Source organism: Blennius ocellaris, assembly GCF_963422515.1.
Source record: "Blennius ocellaris genome assembly, chromosome: 23".
NCBI lineage: Eukaryota > Metazoa > Chordata > Actinopteri > Blenniiformes > Blenniidae > Blennius > Blennius ocellaris.
In genome coordinates, this window is record NC_137672.1 from 17,965,733 (window position 1) to 17,982,709 (window position 16,977).

Below are 16,977 nucleotides of genomic sequence, written 5' to 3' on the forward strand. Positions count from 1 at the left end.
TCCTGCGGCGGACGAATGTGAAATCTTCCACTCCGAGTCGGAACCATGAGCCCGTCCATCATTCTGGCCGGCGAGTTTCTGGAGGGTGGCGGTGTTAATGCTGACTTCCTGTCGCACACGCCACGAACCGTACATCAACTCTCTCTCTCTCTCACACACACACACACACACACACACACACACACACACACACACACACACACACACACACACACACACACACACACACACACACACACACACACACACACACACACACACACACACACACACACACACACACCCTTGCAGTCTTGCCCTGATCTGTTCCTTTTATCTTGTCCTCTTCAATTTCTCACTCTTGACTTGGCTCTCCTCGTCTCTTACCCTCTGGTCCTCTTCGTCCTCTGCCTCACCCCCTCCCCCCCCCCCCCCCCCTCTCTCCCCCCCTCCCCCCTCTGGCTTCTTCTTTTCCTTTTTCCAACACTAAATGTGATTTTTATTTCACTTCCAGTATGATCATGTGTGACCTCCCTGACTTCAACAATCCCACTTATTATCCTAGGAGATGATTTTCAACAAGTGGAGCGGAGCTTTTCGTAAGCGGTGCCAGAAACCACTTAGGAATCATTTTCTTCTTGATGAAAGAACTTAGGGATGTGCTGATACCACTTTTTTCTTTAAAGGATGAGTACAAATACGAGTACTACACTTGAGATACATCCCAGTACCGATACAAGTACGTGTTGAATCCCATAAAACCTATTTTATGCTCCAACAGCAAAACATCTCTAGAATTTATTGGCAAACCAGAACCTGCGAAAACCACAGAGGCACTTTAGCCTCTAACATTCCCACTATGACTTGAACCTCCACACCACCATTTACCCTGAGTCATCCAATATTCAAGGTTCAAGGTGTTTTATTGTCACATCACCAGTGAAAGCCAGGTTTCACAGTGAATGAAATTCTTATTTTGCCGTCTACCCTGGAGCCGACATACATAAATAAGTAAGTATATACACAAAAAATTGAATAAAATTAAATATAAAATAACAGAACAGTGCAAAAAGTGCAAAAATATTAATAGTAAGAAAGCAAAATGTAAACTATTTCAAATTAACAGCGTCTAAATAGCACGACCCCATATTAGTCCCACATATTTCATCTTGAGTGACCCGGACCGGTAAAATGATGCCGTGATACACTTTAAATTAAAAATTTTAAGGTTTTTATTTGTTGTAGCACAGATTATATGTGACGATGATTTTCACAATATCAAAAAAAACTCAATATGGAAAATGTCGAAATCAAACTTTCTGGTATAGAATACAGTGAAATATCCCTAAAAAAAAAAAAGCAGCTCCTCTTAATAAATGTAAGTAATTAAAAATCTGCACCTGTTGTGTTTTGCTTTGTTTAGGGCGCGAGCGTCTGTCCGAGATCTTGGGCGTGAGCGTGGCGCAGGCCGGGCAGTTCCAGGACCGCTTCCTCCAGACGTACGGGGAAGTCCAGGCCTTCATCCACAAAACCGTCCGGCAGAGCCGCGAGCGAGGTGCGTGTATGTTCACCACGGCTCTGCAAAACGGTGTTTTTCAACCACTGGTGTTTCCTCCAGATCTCGTCAGGTGAGCCGTGGGAAATTATCCAATTTCACATTTTTTTTCTAAAAAACATTTGCTCTCACAGTGTGTTGCAGAGTAATCATGTATAAATACTCTTCACCACTAGAGGGCAGCACAGAACTTTGCCGGTGAAATGTAAAGTGACAGACGTCAGTGTGGTTCATCTCCACCTCCTGCTACCATCTTGTATCAAAGTACTGTGTCAGTGACAGTGATGGAGAAGTTTTTGAAAAGGAAGAATGTGAACCAGGATCTCAGCTCTTCATCCATCAGGTCCAGGTTTAAAAAAAAAAAAAAAAAAAAAAAAAAGAAATTGGGAAATACTTTTTTTCTGTATTTCCTTGATTCCTGTTGATAAAGCTTTGATGAGAATGACTTTGATGTCTTTGATGAGAGTGACTTTATATTGTTAATAGAGGCTACAGAGTTTCACATTTTAACATTTTCAGGTGGTGGTGTGCTTCCAGATTTTTCTATAGTAAAAAGTGTGCCTTGCTCAAAAAGGTTGAAAAACACTGGTGTAAAGCGTCGCCTGAAAGTTAGCGAGACGATCGAAGGTGTTATGCTGAGGAGCAGCTCGGTATTGGACGGTGAATTATTTACGGGTATTAGAGGTTAAAATTAGTCGACGCTCTGGTTGAAGGCGGGAATTACGAGTTCTATATGTGTTTGTATACGCCTGCATTTCTGACTTCCTCTGTGCACTACGATCACACACACACACACACACACACACACACACACACACACACACACACACACACACACACACACACACACATGAAGAAGATGTGATTGCATTGGCAGGACTGAGACAAACTGCCGTGGGTCAATACTTGAAGGGGACAGAGTGGATGGAGAGCGGTGGGTTGAGGGGGGGTTGAGGGGGGTTTGGTGGGGGTTGGGGGGGGGGCGTGTGATGGTTCAGACGGGACACTATTTATAATCCAAGGAAAGTGCCGACGCAGCACACCTGAGACTTGAACACGCTCACACAAAATAGTGTAAAGTCTGCACTTTAACCCTCGGTGCGGCAGGATGAGGTCAGAATACATCAGAACGGACGAGTCGCTACTGAGAACCAAGATGGAGTCCAACCTTCATCTTCCCTGCGAAGCATCAATCATCCTTCAGAATAAAATTATTATTATTATTTTTTTTTTAAATCACTGTTTTCTGACTGATGTACGATCCGGACTGAAGCTAACGATCTTCTACTACCAGGGAGTCGCAACAGCGTTTTCAAAAGTTCCACCTGTTTTCAAAAGCGTACGTTTTCTGGACGTTTCGTTTCCGGAGCGCCGTCGTCACGTAAACAGAGACGCAGAACGCAACGAACGTTAAGCGGTAAAGCGGGCCTTAAACGGCTTGGCGCCCCCTACAGGAAGCTCGCTTTGAAATCCGTCATCGTCATGGAAACCAATGCGTCTCAAATAACAATTAATAGGTTAAAGGTTATATATTAGGTGGAAGACACAATCCAGTGTTACACAATATTTTCTAAATTGATATTTCAGTTGGGGTTAGGGTTAGAAAATGTTAAGCTTCTTTCTTAATTCGAACTTCAGTCTCAACCAGCCGCGTCGTAAATTGTCACGATTTGCAGGAATTGGTAGAAATGCGCTAATTTTGCACGTGTTTTGAGAACCTTGTTTTGCGGTAGAAGTCTTGGAAGTAGGTCAGCGTGCGTGGTGTTTATCACGTCGGCTGCTACGCCAGACACTTTACTCTCTCACACACACACACACACACACACACACACACACACACCGGCCCGTCGCTCCGCACAGACAGGCGCTCAATCATCCACTACAACCTATCACCGGCGCCCCCCCCCCCCCCCCCGGCTCCCAGAGAACACGCTCCTCATCCAAGGCTCGTAATGGAGCCACTCTTTCAAAACGCCACGCTCCGATCACCGAGGGAAAAGCCTCTGAGGGGGCTGAGCGACCAGGCGCCAAACTGTGGGCTTTAAATCAGCTCATCGCCATGGCGACGCTCCCGTCGGAGACGGCGCTGGGATTTCAGGGCTCCGCTCGTCCCTCGCCGTCCGTCCGTCCGTCCGTCCGTCTGTCCGTCTGTCTGGCTGCGGGGACTTTCGGCGCTGGTTGTGATTTCGTCAGCCGTCAGAGACGAACACGGAATCTAAACATGCTGACGGTGCTGGCAGGAAAGAAAAAAAAATAAAATAAGAGAAGAACAGCCTACCACATTTTCGAAGTCACTAGAACATACCGTTGCCTTTACGACCCCGTTGGCCAGGCGACTCATTTTATACAATTGGAAGTTCCCCCCCCCCCCCCATCATAAGGTCGTTGGATTAAAGAAGTCCTCTATAATCTAAAATTGGAAAAACTCCGGTTCTCGTTAAACGTTTCAGAGCTGGTGGAGTCCCTTTCTCTTGATTTATACCCAGATCCTGATGAGGAATCATCTCTTCTATTTATTTATATGTTTATTTTATTTATTTATTAATTTTTTCTCCATCTTTAATGTCTGTCTTTTACGTGGTATGAGTGTGTGTACGACTGTTTATGTTTGTGTTGTAGGTTTGTGCCACGTGTCCAAGGTGGTTTGACCTGAGTGGGTTAAGGGGGGGGGGGGGGGCATGAGGGTCTTTATTACTTCAGAAATATACCGTTCTATTTGTATTGGATTGAAAAATGTCAATCAAAAGAGTTGGAATATAGAAAAGAAAAACCTAAGGCTGTTAGACGTTGTTGCTTCGTCGGCGGTGAAAAGTCTTGGTAAAGTCCAACGCTTCGCCTTCTTGGGAATCCGCAAACTTTGCTCGGTCCTCGTGTGCAATTCGGTGCCGTCGTCACACGGTGGGGGGGGCGGCGAGCGTCAACGCAGATTTTTTAAACCCCAAACAAACATGTCAACGCCACTGCAGGTCTTTGGTCTGAGATGTTCACAGTTAGCCTGCTCCCGTCTATATCACTGCTTTGATGTCTCTCTCTCTCTCTCTCTCTCTCTCTCGCTCTCTCGCATCCTTCGCTCGCTCGTTTCTGCCCAGGATCAATAAAATAGTTCTCTGCAGCCTCGTTGCCGGCTGGAAGAAGACACGCACTGTCCAAAAAAAAAGATTGACCGGCTGAGATTAATACGCCGCGGCCCTTCGTTTATAGCCGCCTGGTATCTGATACGGCGATGCCGCCGTCAGACGGAATGGCTGCCGAGGCAAAGGGCAAAGTGAAGGTGTGAAGGCAAAGAGACGAGGCGAGCGAGAGGAGATGGCTGCTGGGAAGCGCAGGGGGGGGAAGAGTTTGATGGACGGACAAGGACAAGCTTTTGGATCCACAGCTGGATTTCTCTGAACGGAGTCAGATTGAGCCTGAACAAGAGGTTCTCCTTTCATGTTCCAGTCCTGGTTCCCGGTTGGGTTTGGAGTTTTAGGTTTCGCTGCCATGCGAGGAGCTCAATCCGTCCATTGGATGCCCTTTATGGTTCAGTGTCTTGCTCAAGGACACTTGGACAAACCGTGTGGACAACCCTCTGACCCTGAGCCCAATAAAGTGGCGCAGAAGATAAATGGATGCCTGATGAGCCTAAAAACCCATTTCTTAGCCATGTGACGTCCGACTTTAAAATCCGATGATTTCTTTCTGAGTCCATTTCGACCTTCGTCCGAAACGACGTGACCCTATGATTCACGCACTTTTTCTTTTTGTATTTAGAGTCACTCTAAATCAGTAAGTGATGTAAACAAACACTCAAAGCTCAATAAAACGTCCTTTTCCACTTTAAACTTTGTCGACTAAACAAGGCTGTAATGACCAAGACCCGTTTCCAGATTTTTCCACTTTTCAAGTTGGTTTTCCACGAGTTTGAGGTTCGGACTCTTAAAAACGGAACAAGTACGATCCGTTCAAATCTTTCTGTATCGTTGTTGATCAGTTGACCTTGAACCGTGCAATCATGAAACTGCCATGAACTTGGGTCAGCAATGACCCCTACTGTGTTTGTCTATGCATGTATGTGTGTGTGTGTGTGTGTGGGGAGGGGGGAGGGGTGTGTGTTCGTCAATGGATTTGACGAACACACACATTCCAGTTTGACTCACTTCCATACCTGTGCGTGTCTTTGAACGGCATCTACGCAATGCGTTTCTCGCCCCCAAAACAACAAAGTCCACCGCGCGGCACTATCACACCCGGAACAAAGGTCACATTCCTGGCCAAGAGGTCACATGCGCGTGTCACCGGCCGCCTCACAAAGGGCCGGCGGTTCGTGTTTGTCGCTCGTTTCCTAGAGGCTCATTCAGGTTTCACGCCCGGCTCAGCTTATAGCGACGGACACGAGAGGGGTTTAGCGGTAAAGCCGCCGCCTTTGTCCACTTGGCGGAATGTCCCGGTCCTGTGTGTGTGTGTGTGTGTGTGTGTTTGTGTGCTGCATACCTGCATACGATAATGTGCAGGGTTGTGCAAGTTACTGAAAATAAGTCACTTTTTTATTTTTATTATTTTTTAACAGTGTAGTGAAGGTTTGTGTTTTGTTTTTTCTGGTTCCCCCTTTTCCATTTTATTTATTTATTAATTTTTTTTAAAAGAAATGCTGATAAAAATCTGAATATAAAGATCAAAAGAGTTTTTATTTAACCAAAAATAAAAAGGTATTTAAAATGAAATCACATATAAATACACTAATGGCAATTTTTTTTATTTTACCTCCGCCAAGGAGGTTATAAAATCTTCCGCGTATATTTGTCACGTATCTCAAAAACGAATAAGCTGATCTTCTTAAAAAATTGTTAGACTGGAGTTTTTTAATCAAAGGAAAAAATTATTAAAAGTCGGTGGTGATCCGAATCAAAACAATTGATACAATAGAAAATCATGTTACTGTCTAGATAGAGCTGCTCAGGCTGGTTTAATCTAGAAAATCATGTTACTGTCTAGATAGAGCTGCTCAGGCTGGTTTAATCTAGAAAATCATGTTACTGTCGAGATAGAGCTGCTCAAGCTAGTTTAATCTAGAAAATCATGTTACTGTCTAGATAGAGCTGCTCAGGCTGGTTTAAACTAGAAAATCATGTTACTGTCTAGATAGAGCTGCTCAAGCTAGTTTAATCTAGAAAATCATGTTACTGTCGAGATAGAGCTGCTCAAGCTAGTTTAATCTAGAAAATCATGTTACTGTCTAGATAGAGCTGCTCAGGCTGGTTTAATCTCATAATAGTTGGAAAATATTTGTATCCGTATGATTACTGTAAAAAAAAAAGAAATGGACAAATGCTAGAAAGTGTTAAAAATAACCCGCTGAGTTTTATTTTTGTGTTTGCAGGTTACGTCCTGTCCATCATGGGTCGGCGGCGAGCTCTTCCCAACATCAGCTGCCCCGTCTGGGGCGTCCGCATGCAGGCCGAGCGGCAGGCTGTCAACTTCGTGGTTCAAGGTGCGCCGGGTGACGGTTGCGTGCATTAATAAACTTGTATCGCCTCACGACGAGCAGGTTTACTTTTGCTAAATATTTGTGTGCTCAGGCTCTGCTGCTGATCTCTGTAAGACGGCCATGATCAGAATCTTCAACCTGGCCTCCTCCTCTTCCTCCTCCGGCTCGCTCTCTCCCAGGTGAGACAAACACCATCGGTCCCGTGGAATGCAGAAAACACACAAAAAAAAAAAACCCACTGCAGTTCCTGTCCAGACCACTAGTTGGTTGCATGCAGAGAAAAGAGTCGTGGGAACGTTCCATCGCCTTTGATCTTCTTTGTTCTGCAGCTTTTGTCATTAACGATACAATAAAAGCTCACTTTGGTGGAGAAGCTGTTAAATTGAGGTCGTTTTTCAGTGAAAATGTCAAACTTTTCCTTGGCGGTTTCTGCGTCCTGCTGAAAACGCAACTTTTTGAGAATGCTTTGAAGACTTTGAACAGGGAAAAGCAATAGCAGCCATAACTCGTACATATTTTACTGGCGAAGCCGGTTTCAGATGGACGTCGATATTAAAACAATGCGAAGTTTCCCAAATCTGCTCTAAATTTCAAGAAACTGTGTTTTGACGAAGAGCCTGTGGACGCTAAACAATCCTCGCTGTGCTACCGACCAGCTCCTGAGGGGGGCGCTAATGAGTGACTGCTGCCGCTTCACATCAGAGTCAATTTGTTTGAGTATTTTTTTTTTTTTTCAATATGTTCTGCAGGCTGATCGCGCAGCTCCACGACGAGCTCCTGTTCGAAGTGGAAGACTCCCAGCTGGAGCAGTTTGCAGGTAAATTCAGTTCACGCCACATTTTGTTGCGTAAAATGCTTAAACGTCCGATGTGGGTTTACGCGACGACGTCACCCGGAGTCAAGTTCTTGAAAACGCAGGAACTTCTATCGATTAGCAACGTGTTTTATGGCAAATCAGTGGAATTAAAAAGTGTCATATTTTAGTTTATTTTCATTAACTTTTACTTTTTTTTGTGTTGATGTTGTGTGCAGCTCTGGTGAAGAGCACGATGGAGTCCCTCCAGCACATCCACCACCTCGGCGTTCATCTCAAAGTGAGTAAAGTCGTGGGATTGTGGGAGATTTTTCAGCGGCGAGGGATTCGCATCTTCACGCTGTTGAGCTTTTTTTGTTTTTTTTGAATCAACACGGCGCACAAGATAATGGAAGTAGAGACGCAGGAGGAGGATGTGATTGAATGTATTATTTAATTTGTGTGCAGAAATAGAAACGTGTGCGTGTGCGTGTGTGCGTGTGTGTGTGTGTGTGCGTGCGTGTGTGACCTTTTCTTTCACTGATGTATTTTTCCAGGTTCCCCTGAAGGTGGCGATCTCCAGTGGCAAGTCTTGGGGCTCCATGTCTAAGCTGAACATCCTTCCTCCCTGAGTCTTCCTCCTCCTCTTCCTCCTCTTCCTCTTCCTCCTCTTCCTCCACGCCTCTCTATTAAATCTACCTTTCTCTCACCCCTCTGCTCTCTCTGGGTTTCTTGTTCCATTTCTCCCCTCGTGTTCTCTCTGCTCTTCACATCCTCTCTCTCTCTCTCTCTCTCTCTCTCTCTCTCTCGCTCTCGCTCTCGCTCTTCTCTTGTCCTGCATCCTCGTCGCCATGGAAACCACAGGCAGCTGCAGCTCCCAGTTCTTGCTTGGAGCCACAGACTGGATTGCACCAGTTCTTTCTTTCTTTCTTTCTTTCCTCCCTCTCTCTTTCGCTGCTCATCCTGCAAAAAAGAGAAAAAGAATGTTCCTCCTCCTCCTCCTCCTCCTCCTCCTCCTCCTTATCTTATCAGGACCAACAATGTGTTTGTTCTCTGTTGCCAAGTTGTTCACGTGGTTGATCAAACACACTGTGAGGAGTTGTTTTATTCCTGAATTAAGGTTGCTGGTTCCATGTTTTCTTCCTCGATCCTCGTTGAATAAAAAGTGTTCGCCTGCTGTCGGACTCTCACATCCTTCCTTCACCTCGAAGCAAGATGTGTTTCCAGAACGAAACCACCAACTCAGCAGGGCTTCTTTGGAAAACTTCATGATTTAAAAAAAAAAAAAAGAAATTGTCACGATAAACTCAAATTTGAACTGAACAAAATGTAAAATCATGAGTTTTTATAGTAAAAGCTTTTAATCAGCTTTTTTTAAGTCAAAATCTGTAAATAAGAATAACGATTATTTCACTTGTTTAATTCCACTTATAAGAATAAGGTCGGGGGAGGAAACGGCGTTTTGAGTTTTCTTAAGGTTTTCTTATGGTTTTCTTATGTTTTTTTTTAAGGGTTTTCTTATGGTTTTTTTTAAGGGTTTTCTTATGTTGTTTTTGTTTAAGGGTTTTCTTATGGTTTTTTTTAAGGGTTTTCTTATGTTTTTTTTTTAAGGGTTTTCTTATGGTTTTTTTAAGGGTTTTCTTATGTTTTTTTTTTAAGGGTTTTCTTATGGTTTTTTTTAAGGGTTTTCTTATGTTGTTTTTTTTTAAGGGTTTTCTTATGGGTTTTTTTAAGGGTTTTCTTATGTTGTTTTTGTTTAAGGGTTTTCTTATGGTTTTTTTTAAGGGTTTTCTTATGTTTTTTGTTTAAGGGTTTTCTTATGGGTTTTTTTAAGGGTTTTCTTATGTTTTTTTTTTAAGGGTTTTCTTATGGTTTTTTTTAAGGGTTTTCTTATGTTGTTTTTTTTTAAGGGTTTTCTTATGGGTTTTTTTAAGGGTTTTCTTATGTTGTTTTTGTTTAAGGGTTTTCTTATGGGTTTTTTTAAGGGTTTTCTTATGGGTTTTTTTATGGTTTTCTTATGGTTTTTTTTATGGTTTTCTTATGGTTTTTTTTAAGGGTTTTCTTATGTTGTTTTTTTTTAAGGGTTTTCTTATGGGTTTTTTTAAGGGTTTTCTTATGGTTTTTTTTAAGGGTTTTCTTATGTTGTTTTTTTTTAAGGGTTTTCTTATGGTTTTTTTTAAGGGTTTTCTTATGGTTTTTTTTAAGGGTTTTCTTATGTTGTTTTTTTTTAAGGGTTTTCTTATGGTTTTTTTTAAGGGTTTTCTTGTTGTTTTTTTTAAGGGTTTTCTTATGGGTTTTTTTAAGGGTTTTCTTATGGTTTTTTTTTAAGGGTTTTCTTATGTTGTTTTTTTTTAAGGGTTTTCTTATGGGTTTTTTTAAGGGTTTTCTTATGGGTTTTTTTATGGTTTTCTTATGGTTTTTTTTTATGGTTTTCTTATGGGTTTTTTTTAAGGGTTTTCTTATGTTGTTTTTTTTTAAGGGTTTTCTTATGGTTTTTTTTAAGGGTTTTCTTATGGGTTTTTTTTATGGTTTTCTTATGTTGTTTTTTATGGTTTTCTTATGGGTTTTTTTAAGGGTTTTCTTATGTTGTTTTTTTTAAGGGTTTTCTTATGGTTTTTTTAAGGGTTTTCTTATGTTTTTTTTTAAGGGTTTTCTTATGTTGTTTTTTTTTAAGGGTTTTCTTATGGTTTTTTTTAAGGGTTTTCTTATGGGGTTTTTTAAGGGTTTTCTTATGTTGTTTTTTTTTAAGGGTTTTCTTATGGTTTTTTTTAAGGGTTTTCTTGTTGTTTTTTTTATGGTTTTCTTATGGGTTTTTTTAAGGGTTTTCTTATGTTGTTTTTTTTAAGGGTTTTCTTATGGTTTTTTTAAGGGTTTTCTTATGTTTTTTTTTAAGGGTTTTCTTATGTTGTTTTTTTTTAAGGGTTTTCTTATGGGTTTTTTTTAAGGGTTTTCTTATGGTTTTTTTTAAGGGTTTTCTTATGGTTTTCTTAAGGTTTTCTTATGGTTTTCTTAAGGGTTTTCATAAGGATTTTCTTATGGGTTTTCTGAAGGTTTTCTTAAAGGTATAGTAGAGGATTTTCTTCTTCCGGGTGGATCATCAAAATAACTGGTCCTCCCAATTGTCAATCATTCTGGTGATATATGACGTAAGCCCGTCGTACGTGCTCGTCCCTGCGCGCAGCTCACTCCACACGGCTCTCATTATGCCGGACATTTTTACACAGTTTCACCCCCTCTGGTGCAAATCTTCTTGTAAAGTGAGCTTATGTGAGCGATGCCGACTGGTGACTTGTAAACAGAGCGTGCACGAGGAGAACTGGGCTCGTGCATGTCTCTCGCACGCGTTTTAGTAGGCGTTCCGTCTCGGGAGCAGGAACAGCGTTGCGCATGCGCATTTTTTTCAAACGGTGGAGAGGGCGGTTCTTTCCTAAAATTCCTGAAAATCCTCCTGTATACCTTTAAGGTTTTTTTTAAGGTACGCTCCATCTTTTATTAGCTCCTGCACTCGAGGCGTAAAAGGAGGACAGAAGTCTGGTGGAGAACAGGAATCCAGTCTCTCGTTGGAATAGTTTGATCTTTAATTTGTGCTTCTGCCTCATAAATTTCACCTCGTCCATCTTTTCACACGACTCAAAGCAGGTGATCTGATTTCTCTTCTAATATCTCTGCGCCTCCAGCTTCTCACCCCTTCAGTTTAGTTTTTTTTGTTTCTGTCTCGCTCTCACACTCGCACATTCCACAAACGCTCCAGCACACACACACACACACACACACACACACACACACTTCCCGACACACTGACCGAGTTTCCTTGCCTCTGGCAGCCACAGCCAGACCCTCTTCACTCCCCTTTTCATATTGTCTCGCAATTAAGACCCTTTAAATTCCGCGCAGACCCCCGCGTCTTGTGACACGTCCAACAAAGCCTAACCCCCCCCCACCACCACCTCCACCCCCACCCCCCACCACCACACCTCCACCATCATGTATTTGAAATGTCGCCTCATGTCGGCCGCTAATTGTGAGAGTTGTCACTTTTTAAGTCGGGACAAAGGTGCCATGTGGAAAATCCAACAGTTGCTTAACGTTCCTGCTGCGGTGCAGAATGAGCTTCTGGGGTTTGATCAGGGACGTCGCGAAAAGGCCGGTAAGGACGAGGTGAAATTTGTGCTTCTGCCTCATAAATTTCACCTCGTCCATCGTCCAGCTCAAATTCATGTCGGTGCCAGTTTTTGAAAAAAAACTTTCATGTTCCATCAGCGCTGTGTCATTCACACCAGAATTTGAAGTAAGACCAGATTCCGGCTCGGGGGACACCTGCCGAGGACCACCTGAGATTTTCGGGTGGATCGGCTAGCTTGTGGTCTAGCATGCCCGTTAGCATGCTAGCAAACATTGTCCGATTGAGCTGAAATTTGGTAGGTGGTCTAATGGGGGCGCTGCGGTCACGAATCACTAGCTAATTAGCTACTTTTGAAACTGTTTTTTTTTCAAAATAAAAGTAAAAAAAAAAAAATTCTTTCTGAAAAACAAAATTCAACAAAAAAACACATTCTTTCTGATCCGGACTAACAGGAGATGAATGTGAGGATGTTTTGTTTTTTTCACAACAGCAAATGAAAAACAACAAGTGAAAAAACAGAACTGCAAGTTGAAAAACACAACACAAATGAAAAACACATTTGTGTTGTGTTTTTTCATTTGTTGTTGTTTTTTCATTTGTTGTGTTTTTTCATTTGTGTTGGATTTTTCAATTTGCTGTTGTGTTTTTCAAATTGTTGTTGTGTTTAGTGATTTGTTGTTGTAGTTTGCACTTCAGGGCCACCGTATAAATCTGTGATTTCAAACTCCCGTTTAACTCCACCCCCCCCCCCCCCCCCATCCCCTCTCCACAACCAGGTCTGAGTTTGAACAAACAAACGTCTGACTTGTGCCACATATAAAAGCTTAATGCATCATCATTTTTAATTGATACAATATATGTACATCCATGTTTCAATCATCGTCATAATGCAAGAAATCCCATCTTTACATCTATACAGTGTTTCCAGTTGTCGTCGGTATAAAAGAAAATGGTTGATGATCACAATAATAAGTCGTGTCGGTAATCCTGGGTGGTGACAGAGCGGCTCTTCCAAAGGAAGGTGGGGGGGGCAGAAAAGGAGACGTGAAAGCTGAAAGACCCCCATTTAAAAACAAATTTCTAAATAAATTATAATAATAATAATAAAAACCCAGGTTGCAGCTGCACTGTGGTTGAGTCAGCAGGTTTCTTTGACACGTGCAGCTCAAAACGCCGTTTCCTCCCCCGACCTGAAGGCCTCGTCTCTGAAATTCCTCACTGAAACCAAAGTTCCCCCCCCCCCCCCCCCCCCCCCCCCCGGGGCTACTACACCCCCCCCCCCCCCTACTCCCCCTTATCTGTCTGATCCGCCTCTCCATCAGTTCCTCCGTCGGCGCCGGCCCGGTCGACCCGCCTGCCTCCACCACAGTGCGGCTGCACCTCAATCCCCCCCCCTGCTGTGCTTTGTGCGAGTCGGTCTCCTAGCAACCGGCAGCGGCTGTGACAGAGAGAGGCTGTCCTCACCCGGCGGCTCGCCGGCGTCCTGAGAGTTCAAGCAGACGGGGAGGTGTGAACACACACACACACACACACACACACACACACACACACACACACACCGGGTGGCTAAGATGGCGCCGTTAACCTTGGGGGGTCAGTCTGGGGTCATTTGAGATGTAGGGCACCTGCTCTACTGTACAAATCTCTTCAATAATTCTGTAAATACTCTTAAAATATATTTATTCATTTTAAATCCACAGGTTCAAATACAAAAGGGGGTAAATTAAAATAAAAATAAAAATAAGAACCCCCACCCAGATGCTATTTACAGTAGAACGTACTTTACAACTTTACAGGTACTAACTCGTAGATTGAAAAGCAGAATAAAAAACTTTGAATCTGACTAGTGAGGAACGTCAACACAGTGGAGAGTTGTGGTCCATGCGGCGGCAGCAGGTTGTCATTTGATTGGTTCTGGGAGTCGGTAGTTGAAGTTAGACGGAAGTTAAAGGGGACCCATGATGCCTTATTAACATGTTATGACCCGTAAATATCCTCAATGTACACATTAACTTCGTCCCCATTGAGGCTGGTGTCCAATTACAAGTCAGTGATTCCGTGTTGCAATACCATCTACTACCACGTATGGCATATTGAGTCGTTCGAAGAAGTAATCCCGTTTTAATCTCGCAATACCAGTTCGTACCACCAGATGGGGTGTCGAGTCACTCAAGGAAACGGTTGAAGAAATGGATAATAAAACGGTAACGGAATCCCTTGGCTGCTCCACAGTGGTTAATAATCACCTGTAAAACACCCCAAAAACATGTTTTTAAAAGAATGCTAGCAAATTTAGCTTGAGACGTCTGGTTTGAGAACATATTTTCCCCAAAGTAGAACCACTGCAACTACCAATCAAAAAAGACGGATTGTCTTTAGTGACTCAGCATTTCTTTTAATCAGAAGGTTTAACTTCAGGACTGTCTAATGAGGCGGTCTGAGATTTATGAGGTGAGACTCCTCATGCAGATGATAGAAAGTGAGCATCATAGGTCCCCTTCAAAGTTCAATGATTTACGTCTGAATATATTTTTCGGAGCGCGCCGACGCCATCTTTCCTTTCTTTTTTTTCCACCCCGTCTGCTTGAACTGCTCGTCCTTTAGCCTCCGTCATCCCTCTCGTGTCACTTCCTATTGACATCTGTACAAATATGCAGCGGTACACCCGTGTACTTCGATGTTGAGTTAAAAAAAAAAAGAAGAAAGAAACCAACTTTGACACCGTTTTGTAAAGAAAAATACCAAAAAAAACAAAACATTTTACAATCAAACACCCCCTCAGGCTTCGATGTGATGACGCTGTGACTGGTACAGTATGAGGATTACAATATCAATGCAGCATTTCATGTTTTTGTTTTTTTCCCCCGATAAAAACCCTTGTAGATTCTGCGCCGTTATCTTGCGTCGTCGTCTTGTTTCTCCGTATTTATTGCTTGATTCAGATGGCACGTGGGCAGGACTCTTTTTTTTTTTCTTCTTCTTTCTTGTTGTTGTTGTTTCTCCTCCAAACAATAACAGTTGAGTATAGGATCGTGTTGAAACAAATACAAACGCAGCAATCACTGTCACCCTTGGCAAATTTCCACCTCAAAAAAACCGCCTTGGGTTGCAGTGCGAATTCTATACGTCCTGCGTGAGACGTACAGTCAGTCACACGGGAGACGAGAGAAACTTGATCCATAGGAAATGTAAAAAAATAATAACAATAATAATAATAATAATCCCAGACGACCGGTTCCGTAATAGCAAAACAAGACACCGTTGTGCTACAAGTGCTTCTGTGTTCTTGGCACCTGTGGCCTCAGTCCATAGTGAGTCCTTCTGCGTTCGCTATGGTCGAGCAAAGTCCGTCAGCGGAGGTGGAGAGAGAGAGAGAGAGAGGGGGGGGGAGTCCATGCTGATTGGGGGGGAGGGGGGGGGGCTCTGTCGCTGCAGACCTCCTCCACCACCACACACACACACATTCAACACAACACCACACACACACCCCTCTTTTAACTGCCAATGTGGCACATTCCTCCCTCGCGAGGTGGAACAATCCAGGCCACGCCCATTTTCTGAGACAAATAAAAAAATTAAAAAAAAATTCCCATCGTGATTTGGTTGGGAAAAAAACCCAGCAAAGATGAGTCGGTTGGAGTAAATAAAACATCAGCAGTAGGTAGTGATAACAGTTATTTACAATCGCGCAAACGTGTCTCGACGACCGATAGCTGCTCGTTTGTGTGGCTCCGCCCCCCCCTCCCCCCCGAGGCTCCTCCCCCCCTCATTCGTAAAGCAAACAAGTAAAGACAGGGGGGGGGAAATGTTGGCAGTTTACATTCATGCCTGCGAGCGTTTTACCCTCAAGGCTGCCGCGCGACGCCCGACAGGGTCTGTACAGTTGTGCAGTTTGGACTTGATGACGATTGACCCAGACGGTTGTTTTTCTCTGTTTTTTGGTAGTTTTGGTGATTTCGTAAAGGTACAAAATCAAAAATAAACAAGCTGCGTTCAACTTGTGCCTCTGTTTCTGCCTTAGCTTAGCGAGAATCACGATATTTAGGGTGGTTTTGTTTGGGTTTGGGGGTTGTGAAGCACTCTGAACTGAAGAAAAAGGACTAATACCTTCGTACGATTGTACATCAGCGGAGGAGTGGCGTGCGGCGAAGCGTGCACTCCGGTCGACATCGCGTACAGTTCAATTACTACATTCTAACATCAAGTATGCAGTACCGGATTAGGAAATGGTGAGACTTCACAGGGCGTAGCATTCACATGAAGTAAATTAAAAAAACCAAAAAAAACAGACGTTGCTCAGATAAAGTCCGTGCACTTTGTCTTTACAATTCCAAAATAAATCCCCCTCTGACCGCCCGAGGCCACGCAGTCCACCAGGTAGCTGAACTCCAGTGCATAAAGGCCTTTTTGCAAAAAAAAAGGCCTCGACGTCAACGACACCGTCACTCAGGATACGTACCGGCGTGGATTATAGTTTCTCTCGAAATACACCAATTTTATCAGGCAAACAAACAAAAAACAAAGTGAGATTGGCAGCAGCAGAAATGGCTCAGAATCGACAGACTTCACATTCGTCCATGGGGGGTCTACACCACAGGGTGTGTGTGAGTGTGTGTGTGTGTGTGTGAGTGTGTGTGAGTGTGGAGAAACCGGCCTCGGGCCTCGTCTCCTGAAGCTTGAGTCGCGCTGCCCGACGCAACATGTCCGACGCTCTAAAGTCGTGGCCGGGACGGAACCTCTGGCGCCGCCGACGCTCAACAAGACCAGAGTCTGCTTTTAACTCCAAACAAATCCATGAAAATATCTGGTTTTCCTCTTGGAATTGACATTTTTTGGGGCCAAAAGTCTTGAACGCATGATACGAGAGGTTCTTCCTATTAGGACGTTGTCACGTCAACGTTTGGCTTGTTGATCTACCAATATAGCTCGTCTCTGCGCCTTGTTAGTCCAGCGCCACTTCCTGTGGGGGAGGGGGGGGGTTCAAGGTGGGCTTGAGTCGTCTGGCGACCACCGTGAGACGAGTTCTTTGGGGAAAGTCTTTTGCCATATTCAAGAAAATTCAT

At 43.4% G+C, this 16,977-nt stretch overlaps 1 protein-coding gene across 1 annotated transcript in view; it reads left to right on the top strand.

Moving 5' to 3' along the window:
* Positions 1-16,977, top strand: part of poln (polymerase (DNA directed) nu) — a gene marked incomplete at both ends in the record, with an annotated part of 62,796 nt that overhangs the window by 43,343 nt on the left and 2,476 nt on the right. Inside the window, 5 exons of the mRNA XM_080519012.1 lie at positions 1,403-1,534; positions 6,891-7,001; positions 7,090-7,177; positions 7,748-7,815; positions 8,031-8,092. Coding sequence (XP_080375138.1) covers positions 1,403-1,534; positions 6,891-7,001; positions 7,090-7,177; positions 7,748-7,815; positions 8,031-8,092 — 461 coding nt within the window. The remainder of the gene's footprint in view (positions 1-1,402; positions 1,535-6,890; positions 7,002-7,089; positions 7,178-7,747; positions 7,816-8,030; positions 8,093-16,977) is intronic.